We start from the raw sequence: 15,039 nt of genomic DNA on the forward strand, positions 1-15,039 counted from the left end.
CTTATTTGTTTGTTTGGGTTTTTTTCAATCATCTTCAAACCTTTTTCTTTTTTCAAATTACATTTCTCCCACAGCAGTTGCACTCATTTTCTGTGTTATTGTCATGGACAAGCTGAAATACTAATCACTGATGCAGCTAATGTGTTTGATCTAGCAAGACATGCAGCAGAGAGAGAGGGAGAGGACTAGATCAATCCAATTGCAGAACTTTATCGTCTGCTTCCTCTGAGCACCAGGCTATGGCAGAGACTAGTTTTGTAGCAAACATCCAAGTTTTAAGGTGCGCTGTTGTCGGAAATAACATTAAATTAAGATCTGAACATAGAAGAGAACCATTGAGAGAAACAAAGCAGAATAGAGAGCAGTTTCCAGATATACTGAAAAATTTCTCAGACTCGGAGACAAAAGCCTTCTGTTTTCTTGTCATGAGAAGTTTTTTCCCTTCATTCAACAACTGAAAGAAGTATTCTCTTGGAAGAGAAGGCTAGGCCATAAAAAGAGCTGTCTACTTGTATTGCAAGACCAGGAAGATAGAAGAGATAATACCGGTTTGTTTTAACCTTGGGACAGAACTGGCTCTGGTAAGACAATGTCTGGAGATGAAGCTGACATTGGTGATTGTTATTATTGCTATTTTTATCTTTTCCTGAATGTTTCTGGATTATAAATTTTCCACAAAAATGACAGTGAGATTCATGTGGTTTCTTTTCTTTTCTATCTTTCTTTCAAATGGCAGCTCTGGTTTTTTTTTTCCTAACTTCATTTATTTAATCAAAATTTGAAGGATCCTGACTCTTTGACACTTCTGGGCAGCTTAAAAATAAAGAAAATGCATATAAAAATAGAACATGGGCAACTGGGGGAAAAACCCACTACATACTTAAACCTGACATAACTAAAGCTAAACTAAAACCAGGATGCCAAATCACTCTAAGGCCTGGGAGAAGAATCAGATTTTTGGTAGTTTCTGAAATGTCATAAAAATGGGAGCCATACAAATAAATCTCTTCTTTCACTTTGGATTAATGAAAGATCCTGGTTTGTGTTAATAATTTATTCATTTGCTTTTTAATGCAACCTTTAGCTATTCTACTGCATTTGGGAATTATGGTTTGATAAGCTGAATTGAAAATGTTTTTCTCTCTTTTAATTACTTTTCAAACTTCATTTGAAACTCCACTGATAAGCAGAAAAATCTGCAAAGTAGACAAACAAGAATAGCTTGATATATTCACCATGAATAGCTTGGAGTTTTTCTTCACCATTTACTTATTACCTTTACGAAGACTATGCAGGTTTTGCAAAATAGCTATCAGGAAAATACTGAATCAGAAGTAGTCCAATAGCATCTTTTACAACTAACAAATTGTACTAAGAAGCATGCAATTTCATGAAAAAATGTATTTGCAAGAAAAGGTGCTTCCAAATTCTTCCTGTTTATTTGCCACCATTGACTAACACAGATCTCCTTTTACAAAGAAATATTAGACTAGAAATTCATTAAAGCCTGTTATTTCTTTCTTTTTTTAATCAGCTAAGTTCCCAAAAACAACCAACTCAGCCATTTCTTCTCTCAGTCAATAAACTGAGCTGTGATGCTGGCCATTTTTTTCCATTGCTCCCAGAAGTATTGGGGAGGCTGCATTTCCAACTGTCTTCCTTTTTTAGTTCTACATCTACATCAAATATAATAATAGTCTTCTTTAGAGCCTTTTCTTTTATGACATCCATCCATTACAGAATGTTGTCCTCTGAATGATTCAGTTCATTTTCACACCTATAATTTATAGCACTGATCTGCTGAGGTATCAGTAATGAAGATGGGACTTATATTTTCACCACAGTGGCTGGTGATACTGTAAGATGCTATAAATGACTATTGAGGAAATGGCCTCAGTTAAACATGCTTGCTTTACAGCTTTTGCTGCTGAAAATCCTCTCCATTCCCAGCTTCGGAACTAATTATTATAATTTGATGATCACTATTCAGGATTGTGTCTAGTTGCTCATGAATTATTCTGGCTAGTTTTGGTTTACAGTACTTCTGAGTGCTTTAAGATTATCCTTTCTTAAGACTCTGAAAACCTGGCTGTTCCACCATGCATTTGGACCAGGTACCTAGGTAATCACATTGGTGATATAGCTTACACGGGTTTATATTTTTATAATGGCTTTTATCTCTATACATTGTCTACAGTCACCATGGTAAGGGAGGGGGAAGGAAGGGGAAAGGGAAGGGAAGGGAAGGGAAGGGAGGAAGGAAGGAAGGAAGGAAGGAAGGAAGGAAGGAAGGAAGGAAGGAAGGAAGGAAGGAAGGAAGGAAGGAAGGAAGGAAGGAAGGAAATTTCAAATTCAAACCATTCACATTTGAAGCAATTACATTAAATTCAAAATATCCCGCACACCACTAATGCTTAATGTAACCAGGAAGCAGATGCTTCTAACCACTTCCCTGCAATTCAACTAAAGGCATGCTCTTAATTTGCCCAAGGCTGAAAGCAGCCTCATTCCCAAAATGAGTGAATTCTGGGAACAAGGTTGCCTATTTCACAGGATATCTGAAATGATATGGATTTTGATGGACCTTACGTTTCCTGCCCTGACATTAATAAGCAAAAGAGACAGGAAAATTATTGTATCTCTGAATAAAAACAGCTTCACATAAAGTCATATGGTTTTTTTTTGCATTTATATCTTCATAATCATGTATTTTAATTGAATCTACTAAGAATGGAAATAGTTCCTGGAAGCACATGGATTATATTGCAGTGCTGTTAATTAATGCAAGACTGTATTGTGCTTGCTAAAACACCCATGGCATATCTTGGAAATAAATTGTTTGAAGTGTTCATTATTAATATTTTCTTCTGTATGTATTTGTGATTCACCATCTTTAACCAGAAAGCCTTGTTTTCCTGAACACAAAACAACCCTTTTTACTACTAGACTTTTATTACTATTATTTGTTTGATGGAGCTTCTATTTTTGCCTTTTTAATTTATCAAGCTTTTTTTTTTGCCACACTGCCTTGCATTCCTTGTGAACATAATAAAATGAACAAAGAAGTAATTACTTATCCCTTCCTATTTCTTGGCTTATCTATTTTCACTGTTTAGAAAAATACATGTTTTCTTCTGCAACAATTACATAAAACTGCTGCATTTGTTTCTTTCCCTGTTCTCAGTGGAGACATAAAACCTTGAAAATTAATTATTTTTCCCCTTCTAGAGAGAATAGACATTGTACTATAGTAGTTCTTTCTTAGGCTTTGATTCCCTAGTGTTTTAACACAGGCCATGTTTAGCTAAGGATTTCTTCCTTTTGTTTTCTTGAGTGAATCTCTGTGGAGGTGCACTATATCCACTAGAGAGGGTCCAGAGATATTTTACTAGAAGAGTACTCAAATCTTCTGCTCGAAATAAAATTCCCCATACCACCAGGCTTGAAATTTTAGGTCTAGATAGCCTTGAACTATGTCATCTACATTTCAATCTATACTTCGTTCATAAGATTCTTTACCAAAACGTTCTACCTGTAAATGAGTACTTTAATTCCAACCATAATAACACAAGGGCTATCGATAGATTTAAACTCAATGTAATTCACTCTAAACTTAATTGTAGGAAATATGACTTCTGCAATAGAGTAGTAAATGTCTGGAACACTACCTGATCCTGTTGTTAGTCTCTCTAATCCCTTTACCTTTCACCGTAAACTGTCTACCGTCAACCTTTCACGTTTAAGGAGATTGTTGACCTCACCCCATTCCTAAGAGATCTGTAAGGACGTGCATAAGAGCACCAGCGTGCCTACCGTCCCTGTCCTACTGTTCCCAATTATATGTAATCATTCTATGTGTTTATGGCTATGTTTTGCCAACTTTTTTTGTGCCAATTTTTTCATGTGTCCATGTCTATGTCTATTCTGTTACTTGTTTTCTTGTACTTGTTGACAAATAAATAAATAAATATAACATTTGAATGAAACAGGGTTGATCCTGGTTGGTCCTTAGATAGGAGACTAGCTGGGAATTACAGGGTGAGAAGTCAAAAAACAGAGGAGCAGGAAATTCTTCCTATATAGTGCAAAGAAAAATGTATGATTTTTGAGAATCAACACCAAGACAGAAAGGCTTGCCTAGGTCAACCAAACTAATGAAGATGCCTTTCTCTGAACTTTTCTTTCTTTCTCTCCTCCTAGACTGCAGATGCTTGAAGCCATTTGTAAGCACTGGGAAGGGCCAATCAGTCTGGCACTCTATCTTTCCGATGCAGAGGCCCAACAATTTCTGCGCTATGCTCAAGGTTCTGAGGTCCTCATGAGCCGTCATAATGTTGGATATCACATTGTATATAAAGAGGGACAATTCTACCCTGTGAATCTCCTGCGAAATGTGGCTATGAAACATATCAGCACTCCATACATGTTTCTGTCTGATATTGACTTCTTGCCTATGTATGGACTCTACGAGTACCTCAGGTAAATCCCCCCCATCCCCCAAATCATTCCTCCCACAAACAACTTGGCCAGGGTGGTATAGAGATTAGGACCAGCAGTTGGAAGATCCACCCTCATCCATGGAAACTCCTGGAGGACTTTGGGCCAATCACTCTATCCAAGCCTACGTACTTCACACATTGCTTCAGGAAAAATAGGAGGAGGAAATGCTGTGTAGAACAACTTAAACTCCTAAACGAAAAGTGGGACAGTAACATGTACAATTTTCAGTCCTTAAGCACAGTTTTGATAGAGACAAGCTGTCTATATCAGTCAGGCTAGGTATGTAGGAGTAACTGGGGAGGCAAGAAACAAGTCATAAGATACAGACATTTAAAAAAATGTATATGTTATGTTTGCCTACGAAGTGTAAGAGACAAAGAAAGAAACAGTTTATGTAATAGCAGGACGGACTAGTTTGTGCCAGGTAAAATTCAGAGACTTTGTGGGGAGGGAGTTAATGTAATAGAGGCTGTGGGATAATGGTTATTATGGCTCAAGAAATAAATTGAACAACAATTCCAAAAATGGGGGCACCTAATATCTTATTTCTACTAACTTTATCTATCCAAGAGCCTTCTAATTTTTCTGATGTCACATTTTTCTCCATTCTTATATTTTCCTCCCTCTTTTTCTCCAATTCCAATAACCTTCAAGGACAGAGATCTAAATTAGGCCAAAGCCTGCATGTGGGCCTAAGGCCACAGATTTTTGCCAGGCTATTTTAGGTAGAAGCATCATGCCTGAGAATCTTGTAAGATACTGCTTGCCCTCAGGAGGTGCAAATCTTGATAAATGAGTAAGAAGGGGGTCATTAAAGTTAATGTAGCTCTTATAGCAGCAATATTTGAGGCATGTGTGGAACCTGAAAAAAATTGAACTGTTTTAATGAAAAGCAGGTAGCTGCTATGATTGCACGATGCTGAAAACACTTCTTTCATAACATTGGCAGTGCAGTAGTTATCATGCAGTATTGCAGGCTAACCCTGCCCATTGCCAGGAGTTCGATCTTGACCTGCTCAAGGTTGACTCAATCTTCCATCCTTCTGAGATTGGTAAAATAAGTATCCAGAACTGTTGGGGGCAATATGCTGTCTCTGTAAACTACTTAAAGAGGGCCGAAAAGCACTGTGCAGTGGTATACAATATGTTATTTTTCAAAACCTGTTCTAACTTAGTAGATATCTTGCCAATTTTCTCAAAATGAAAGGAATCTGTAAATGACTATATCTGGAATGTTGACAGCCTGATTTTCTGATCATCTCCTGAAAGCAAGATATCTCAAAAATGCATGCAGTCTTTTATTAGAATAGAATAGAGTAGAGTAGAGTAGAGTAGAGTAGAATAGAATAGAATAGAATAGAATAGAATAGAATAGAATAGAATAGAATAGAATAGAATAGAATAGAACAACAAAGTTGGAAGGAAGCTTGGAGGTCTTCTAGTCCAACCCCCCTGCTTAGGCAGGAAGCCCTACACTACTTCAGACAAATGGTTATCCAACATCTTCTTAAAAACTTCCAGTGTTGGAGCATTTGCAACTTCTGGAGGCAAGTTGTTCCACTGAGATGAGATATAGAGATGTAGAGATATAAAATAAATATATCACTATATCGTGTGTGTGTGTGTGCGTGTGTGTGTGTGTGAGAGAGAGAGAGAGAGAGAGAGAGACTAGAACAGCTTTCCAGTGTGATCCTTCCAGATGTGTTGAATTCCCAACTTCCATAATTCTCAATCAACATGGCTAGAGAAATGTGAGCTGAAGTTGAGCACATCTGGAGAGAACCAACATAGTGACACTTGTATTACACAATGTATTCCCAAAGAAGCGGAGAACAACTCCATTTTTAAGTCACCTTAGCACTGAACTGGTTAAAAACTTCAATAAATGTACAATCACATTCTGTTTCGGCAAGGCAAAGGGCCAGATGACTTATAGGTCACTCCCATCTCCAATATCTCTGCTTCCAGGATGATTTTAACAGAGTGGCTGTGAAAATGTTATTGAAGTTGTTATCTCTTTGACATATTGTTAACCCATCGCTATACCTCGGAAGCAGAACTGTGATCAGACAAGGTAGATAAATGATTGAAAGACAAACTCTTGTCAAGACAGAATAATTATTGTACTCAACTTTGGAGGTGAAGGGAGGGAATGACATCAGTGTGTATTGTATGAGTGGTAAATGTGAATGTTGGTTTTCATGGGCTTCAGTCTTTTTTCTCTGCGTACATGGTCCCCTGGCTCATGATTTTATTACCTTCTTCCTGTGTGTAGAGCAAGGAGGACATCTTGTGGCCGAAGAGCATTGATTTTTATGAATTCTTATTTTGCAAGGAGATTATTTTTCTATCCACTTTGTATTGTGAATTGTCCAGAGACACTTAGGTAAGAAGAGCAGTGTAGAAATGCAACAAATAAACTATTATCTCTCTTTTTTTTGGCTTACATGCTGTCGAACTACTTTATTATCTGTTGAGGTATCAACAGATAATCATAGCATGCGTTCTTAAAACATGTCCCTCATTCTTCTAATGTAGATAATGCTAAATATAAATTTATGTTACAGTCTGCTAAATTACTTTATCTTGCTTGATACTGAATGTAAATTTCATTAGGGTTGTCAAAATCTGCATAGCCACTCTAGCACCCAAAGTTTGAAAAATATGTGTTGGGCAGTTCTTACCCATTCAGTTTTACAAGTTTGCTTTTTTCTGATGGATATGGCTGCTGTCCTTTGATTAAATTCCTAACAAGGAATTATATTCCTCTGATCTCTGAGGTACCCTTACAGGTATCCTAGGTAAAAAAAAGATAATACTTATTTGAGAAATCATTTAATATAATGCTCATTTAAATAATGTTGCATTCAAATGCAGTGTTAAGTAGTAAATTGTTTACTGTGAGATGAATAAATCATAGATCCGTGATGGCGAACCTACGGGAAGCATGCCAGAGGTGGCACTCAGTGCCCTCTCCATGGGCATGTGAGCCATCACCCCAGTTCAGCTCCTCCCACATGCGTGGAGGCCTCCCGCCGGCCAGTTGGTCTTCAGACCTCTGCAGCACATACACAGGGGGTGGGGGCACGCACATGCGCAGGGGAACAGGGTGTGTGCAGAATGTGTGCATGCATGCACGGGGTTGGGGCACAGGCAGGGGCCACATATGCAGGCAGGGGCCGTGCATGCATTGCATTTTGGGAGTTCAGGCACGTGTGCACACATTTGCATCTATGCGTGCTTTGGGCACTCAGTCTAGAAAAGGTTAGCCATCACTGTCTTAGATCCTTTTCCCTCCTCATTCAGTTCTGCCAAAAGGAGGAAGTTATCAGGTTTTGCATCCAGGTTTGTCCTAGTTATGCTTCACAAAATAAGCCAGATTCAAACTGAGTTATGAAATTGCTTTATTTCTGTTAATCATATTATAGTCAATTATAATCAATTATAGTCAATTATAATCATCTTCTAATGTTTGAATATAATATTTTATCAAAAGAAAAACAACCTTAAGACATTCTGTCCCCACGTTGATGGTGCATTTATAAAGACAGTTCTAAACATTTTGTTAATAAATTACGAATTTGAAATCAGTAAAAATTCAACTCCACTCCTTGCATACCATGACATAAAATACTTTTTTATTTTATTTTTTATTTTTATTTTATTTTATTTGCATTTATATCCCGCCCTTCTCCGAAGACTCAGGGCGGCTTACACTATGTCAAGCAATAGTCTTCATCCATTTGTATATTATATACAAAGTCAACTTATTGCCCCCAACAATCTGGGTCCTCATTTTACCTACCTTATAAAGGATGGAAGGCTGAGTCAACCTTGGGCCTGGTGGGACTTGAACCTGCAGTAATTGCAAGCAGCTGCTGTTAATAACAGACTGTCTTACCAGTCTGAGCCACCAGAGGCCCTTTAGGGATATTTTGCCTCATTATCACTTGGGTTGAATTAAATAGATTTGAAAATATATTAAGTTGCTTTACAGCTGTTTTCCTAGCAGTATAATTTACTGCACTAGGGGATAATGTGAATACTGCAGCCCAGAATGTGTCTCTTCCTCATCCCAGGAAATATGTGAATGTTAAGATTCAAACTTCTAAATAACATTTTCATTATTTCTCCCAATTATAATCTCCAAACATATTTGGAATAAATATGGAATAACACAATCATGTTGCTAACTTTTATGTCTTATAAGAAACAAAAAATATTTTCAACTTATTCTTTATTCTAAGAAATAAAAGTTGCATCGGTGCAAGTCTTATATTCTAAAAACCTTTCAATTATAAATAATGTTAATTAAACTTCTTTTTGATTCACCACTATCCTCTTTATGTCCCAAAGTATAAAATAATCAAAAAAATTAATTGCAATGTGGTAAATCAGTCTAGGGCAGTGATAGCTAACCTTTTCTGGACCGAGTGCCCAAAGCGTGTGTGTGCACGTGCGAATGCATGCGCATATGCCTGAACCCACAAAATGCAATGTGCATGCAGTCCCTGTGCATGCACGCATGTTCCCTGCCTCCCCATGTATGCGTGCATGCCCCCCACACATGCCCTGCCCCCACACACATATGCAGCAGAGGCCCAAAGACCAGCTGGCTGGTGGGAGGTGCACAGACATGTGTGGCAGAGCTAAAATGGGGCAACAGCTCGCATGCCCACAGAGATGGCGCTGTGTGCCACCTCTGGTACACGTGCCATAGGTTTGCCATCATGGATCTACGGTCTCACCAAGTCCAAAACCAGAGACTGATGCCAAGAATAAAGTCAAATTGTTTTCAAGACCAAGGTGTTCCAAAGCAGTGGTCCCCAACCTTTCTGACACCAGGATTTGATAGAAGACAATTTTTCCATGGACCAGGGGAGTGGGGGATGGTTTTGCACAAAACCTGGATCTTGTACATGCAAAAATGAAGCTTCATTCGCTCCATTCCCACCATTTGCATGGCTTTGTTCCTAATAGGCTGCGCACCAGTACTGGTCTGCAAACTGAGCACCTCTATCTCTTACTGGATTTTGGGGGAAAGTCATCAGTTTTACAAACTGTTTCAAAATGGTACTGGGTCTTATAGTTTGTATTTTCAAGTGTCTCCTCTTCTTTATACCAATTCAGCCACTGCATTCTCTTCCACATTGTTTGGCCCAGTTTCGTCTTTATATAAGTTGTAGTTCCTCCTGGACTTGATCTTCCAGCTCCCCAAGAATGAGATTTATCTGAGCAGCATTATGATCCTGAATAAATATTCCACATACTCAGTCATTTTGTTCATTATTTGCGATCTTACAAATTTGCAATCTTATATTAAAATGTTATTAAAATTTAAAACTAAATTAATATGCCCATTTCATTTTCTGATGAAATCCAAATATTTTCAAGAAAAAGTTATTTCCAAACCAATTTTGATACAAGATAGGTGGCAAATAAGTCTTAACAAATGTATAAAATTTCAATAAATATTCAAATAAATATTTAATGTGTTCACCTTTGCCAACATTTTAGTGGGCTTTTTTCTTGTCTTCTGAATTTTCCCCAATGTGTTCATTTTTCTATTTTTGATCAGAGAATTTCACTGCAATTTTGTTTAGTGCAAAAACAAAAAGATCATTTGAGTCCAATTTCTGTGGTTCTGAAAATAATTAATTTTGATTGAGTCATAGATAATTCAATTCAATTCAATCAATACTTAGTAATAGTTATCACTGTTCATCTTAAAATACATATTTAGAAAAAAGACTTTTGAGGAAGGTAAAAATAAACCAGTCTGGAGGAAGATATTTTTACTGAAAGCAGATAACTTAATACTAATACTAATCTTCTTGGGCATTGTGTTAATAATAAACAGCTCTCTAGGTTAGAGGCAGATTTATAACTTGGCCCATATTAAACATCTCTTTGGACAACTGCTGAACAAAGCTTTCTACAGCATACAACAAAAATAAAGTAAAAATGCTGAATCAAAACTGAGTTTTTGAGTTCGGGAGAAGGGCGGTATAGAAATCTAATAAATAATAATAATAATAGTTAGCTTTTAAAATGTCTACATTTAATCAGATTTAGCAATATGAATTGTTGACCATTTTAATTGAAGAAATTGAAAAGATTGACATACATTTGGGGAAAGTCATCAGTTTTACAAACTGTTTCAAAATGGTACTGGGTCTCATAGTTTGTATTTTCAAGTGTCCCCTCTTCTTTATACCAATTCAGCCACTGCATTCTCTTCCACATTGTTTGGCCCAGTTTCGTCTTTATATAAGTTGTAGTTCCTCCTGGACTTGATCTTCCAGCTCCCCAAGAATGAGATTTATCTGAGCAGCATTATGATCCTGAATATACTGAATATACTCAGTCATTTTGTTCATTATTTGCAATCTTACAAATTTGCAATCTTATATTAAAATGTTATTAAAATTTAAAACTAAATTAATATGCCCATTTCATTTTCTGATGAAATCAAAATATTTTCAAGAAAAAGTTATTTCCAAACCAATTTTGATACAAGATAGGTGGCAAATAAGTCTTAACAAATGTATAAAATTTCAATAAATATTCAAATAAATATTTAATGTGTTCACCTTTGCCAACATTTTAGTGGGCTTTTTTCTTGTCTTCTGAATTTTCCCCAATGTGTTCATTTTTCTATTTTTGATCAGAGAATTTCACTGCAATTTTGTTTAGTGCAAAAACAAAAAGATCATTTGAATCCAATTTCTGTGGTTCTGAAAATAATTAATTTTGATTGAGTCATAGATAATTCAATTCAATTCAATCAATACTTAGTAATACTTATCACTGTTCATCTTAAAACACATATTTAGAAAAAAGACTTTTGGAGGAAGGTAAAAATAAGCCAGTCTGGAGGAAGATATTTTTACTGAAAGCAGATATTTATGTAGTAACTTAATACTAATCTTCTTGGGCATTGTGTTAATAATAAACAGCTCTCTAGGTTAGAGGCAGATTTATAACTTGGCCCATATTAAACATCTCTTTGGACAACTGCTGAACAAAGCTTTCTACAGCATACAACAAAAATAAAGTAAAAATGCTGAATCAAAACTGAGTTTTTGAGTTCGGGAGAAGGGCGGTATAGAAATCTAATAAATAATAATAATAATAGTTAGCTTTTAAAATGTCTACATTTAATCAGATTTAGCAATATGAATTGTTGACCATTTTAATTGAAGAAATTGAAAAGATTGACATACATTTGGGGAAAGTGATTGATAAAGTGAATTGGCTTGAACTTCAAAATATTTTGTATAGATACGGTCTTAAAAGTTGGTGGTTGACTGCAATAAGAGAGGTTTATAATGAAGGTTAGGTATGTGTATGCATGAGTATAAATGTAATTCTTAGTGAATGGTTCAGCAATAGTCTGGGACTGTAAATAAATAAAAATGTGCAGAGTAAAAAAAAGATGCTTGGTATTTGACTCTTTAATATATTTATGTAGTAACTTAATACTAATCTTCTTGGGCATTGTGTTAATAATAAACAGCTCTCTAGGTTAGAGGCAGATTTATTTATTTATTTATTTTATTCAAAATGTTTTACAAAAAAAAAATTTTTTCCCCTTTCCCCCCAACCCCCCTCCCTTCGCTAATCCCTCCCCCCTCCCCCTGACTTCCCGGATGAAGCACAAGGTATAGTTAAAAATAAAACAAACATATGCTAAGAAAATTTTCCCACAAAACTATTATACCAATTTTCCCTCTCTAGCTCTGACTTCCTCCTAACATAACCAAATCCTTCAGAAGAAAAAAAAAATTAACAATTAACAGTAACAAAATATATAAATCAATAGAAGAGATTAATCCTAAAGTATTTAAAACCAACTAAAGCATAAAAATCCAATCCAATTCAAAGAATATCTCGCTTCTATAACCATATAATTTTCCCCAATGTGTTCATTTTTCTATTTTTGATCAGAGAATTTCACTGCAATTTTGTTTAGTGCAAAACAAAAGATCATTTGAGTCCAATTTCTGTGGTTCTGAAAATTAATATATTGAAAACCAACATAATTGCATTTAACAGGAAAATTGAATGAATTATTGTAAGCCATTACATAAAAGGTGAAAAGCTAAAACAGGTAGATGGATTTGTGTAAATTAGTGGATGGTTTACTGGAAATGGGAAAAAGAATGGAGATATTTTAAGACACAGAGATATTGGTAGAAGGGTTGTGGGTAGCATGTAATCCTTTGTACAGCAGAGAATAAATATCCCTCAAGAGAAGCAAAAATAGCTAATTATATGAGTATGCTTCTGCCCACCTTGTTATTTAAAAATGAGAGGTGGATGTGTCAAGAAAAACAAAGTAATTTGAATGCATTGGAAGTGGTACTTAAGTGTATAAAAGAAATAATGTCAAGAATAAATAAATTCTGAAAGAACAGAATATAATGGCCTATTGAATATATATTGGACTTGTTTGATCATATAGAAAGAGTGAAAATCAAATCACAAAACCAATATATGAAGGAAAGCTGAGTAGGTCAAGATGAAAGAGAAGACTCAGTTGTGGTTGGATGGAGTTGATGAGATGCCCAAAAAGAGAGAAACAAATAGTTTAAAAAGCAAAAGGCAATTATGAAGCAGCATATGGTTTTGATGAAAGCAAAGATGGCTTTCAGGGATAAACTGATATGGGCAGTAGAGTGAATGGTATTGATGCAAACTGGAGATTTCGTTTCCCATATTTGTATCTTATCTTTTGTTCCTTCCTTATTTCGTCTGTATTTTTTATGGTTTGCATAATTATCCTTATCCATAAGTTAACATTTAACCTTAATCACTCCAATCTGCCAATTGGACCAGTAAGAGTTCCACTTAGGTTTATGAGTATCTGTTGCGCTAGAAACAGAAGAGTAACGTTATGAGGAATATAGAAAGCTGTGTCAATATGGAGTCAGACTATTGGTCCACCTAGCCCAATATTTTTAAAAGCAATGTTTAAAGGAAACTTCTTTACATCAACTTGTTTATTCATGATCATATCTTCATATTTATCCACTTTTGTTTGTATCTCCTCCATTGCATTTAAGTCCTGATCACACTGGTTAATTTCCTCCAAGCCTTGATCCAAAAGGTCCCCATTTTTTATCAGTTCGTATTTTTGAATAATTAAATACATTCTTTCTGTGTAATCCTGTATAAAGTCACGAATCCATTCTTCTGAAAAAACCTTCATGACAAAGTTCTTGCTGAAAATCCCCTTATGAAATACTTAAACAACGTAATATAATCCAACAATCCACAATCCAACACAATAAGATGAAGTCTCCATTCAGTTTCGATTTTGCAGCAAGGCTATCGGTCTATTTGCAGTTAGTCTCAAACGCCATTTTAAAAGAAGGGGGAAAAAAAATTTTTTTCTCTCTTTAAAAAAAGGAGGAAGTCAGAAAATCAATACTTGCAAACCAATAATTGTTCACTCATGCTTCTTCCGTCTGCTTATAGAAATCCACAAAAAGAAATCAATTGTTAGCAGAACTTGGACACCTTCCTCTTTTCCTGCTTTTGCAGGAGACGCGCTGGATACTGGAGATAGAAGGAATTCAATGGGACTCGACCTTTTGGGACTTTGCATAACAAAAACAAAGCCCCTAGGGGAATCTACCACTCTCCCCCCTGCTCTTTCCCCTGCTCTCTCAACCAGAGAGGGAAAATTAAGTCAGGAACAGCTGTTCGTAGCTGTTTACTCCGGCTTTTACCATATCCAGTGCGGAGTGCCATAAATTAGCACCCAGCAAGAAAGGTGGCGCCAAGCGAAGTCGTTAGAGGCAGATTTATAACTTGGCCCATATTAAACATCTCTTTGGACAACTGCTGAACAAAGCTTTCTACAGCACACAACAAAAATAAAGTAAAAATGCTGAATCAAAACTGAGTTTTTGAGTTCGGGAGAAGGGCGGTATAGAAATCTAATAAATAATAATAATAATAATAATAGTTAGCTTTTAAAATGTCTACATTTAATCAGATTTAGCAATATGAATTGTTGACCATTTTAATTGAAGAAATTGAAAAGATTGACATACATTTGGGGAAAATGATTGATAAAGTGAATTGGCTTGAACTTCAAAATATTTTGTATAGATACGGTCTTAAAAGTTGGTGGTTGACTGCAATAAGAGAGGTTTATAATGAAGGTTAGGTATGTGTATGCATGAGTATAAATGTAATTCTTAGTGAATGGTTCAGCAATAGTCTGGGACTGTAAATAAATAAAAATGTGAAGAGTAAAAAAAAGATGCTTGGTATTTGACTCTTTAATATATTTATGTATAAAGGTATAAAGAATGGCTGTGGTGAAGTGAATAATGAGGCAATGAGGATTATGGTTCTGAAAATTAATATACTGAAAACCAACATAATTGCATTTAACAGGGAAAATTGAATGAATTATTGTAAGCCATTACATAAAAGGTGAAAAGCTAAAACAGGTAGATGGATTTGTGTAAATTAGTGGATGGTTTACTGGAAATGGGAAAAAGAATGGAGATATTCTAAGAC

The 15,039-nt window shown here is 35.8% G+C and overlaps 1 protein-coding gene across 2 annotated transcripts in view; it reads left to right on the plus strand.

Annotated features, from left to right (window-relative positions):
• LARGE1 (LARGE xylosyl- and glucuronyltransferase 1) overlaps positions 1–15,039 on the plus strand; it is a 398,885-nt gene that overhangs the window by 360,162 nt on the left and 23,684 nt on the right. Inside the window, exon 12 of one of the 2 annotated variants that reach the window (XM_058190741.1) lies at positions 4,201–4,479. The exons of the other annotated variant lie outside the window; for it this stretch is intronic. Coding sequence (XP_058046724.1) covers positions 4,201–4,479 — 279 coding nt within the window. The remainder of the gene's footprint in view (positions 1–4,200; positions 4,480–15,039) is intronic. 2 annotated transcript variants of the gene reach the window in all.

The sequence above is a fragment of the Ahaetulla prasina genome, chromosome 7, assembly GCF_028640845.1.
Source record: "Ahaetulla prasina isolate Xishuangbanna chromosome 7, ASM2864084v1, whole genome shotgun sequence".
NCBI classification, from domain to species: domain Eukaryota; kingdom Metazoa; phylum Chordata; class Lepidosauria; order Squamata; family Colubridae; genus Ahaetulla; species Ahaetulla prasina.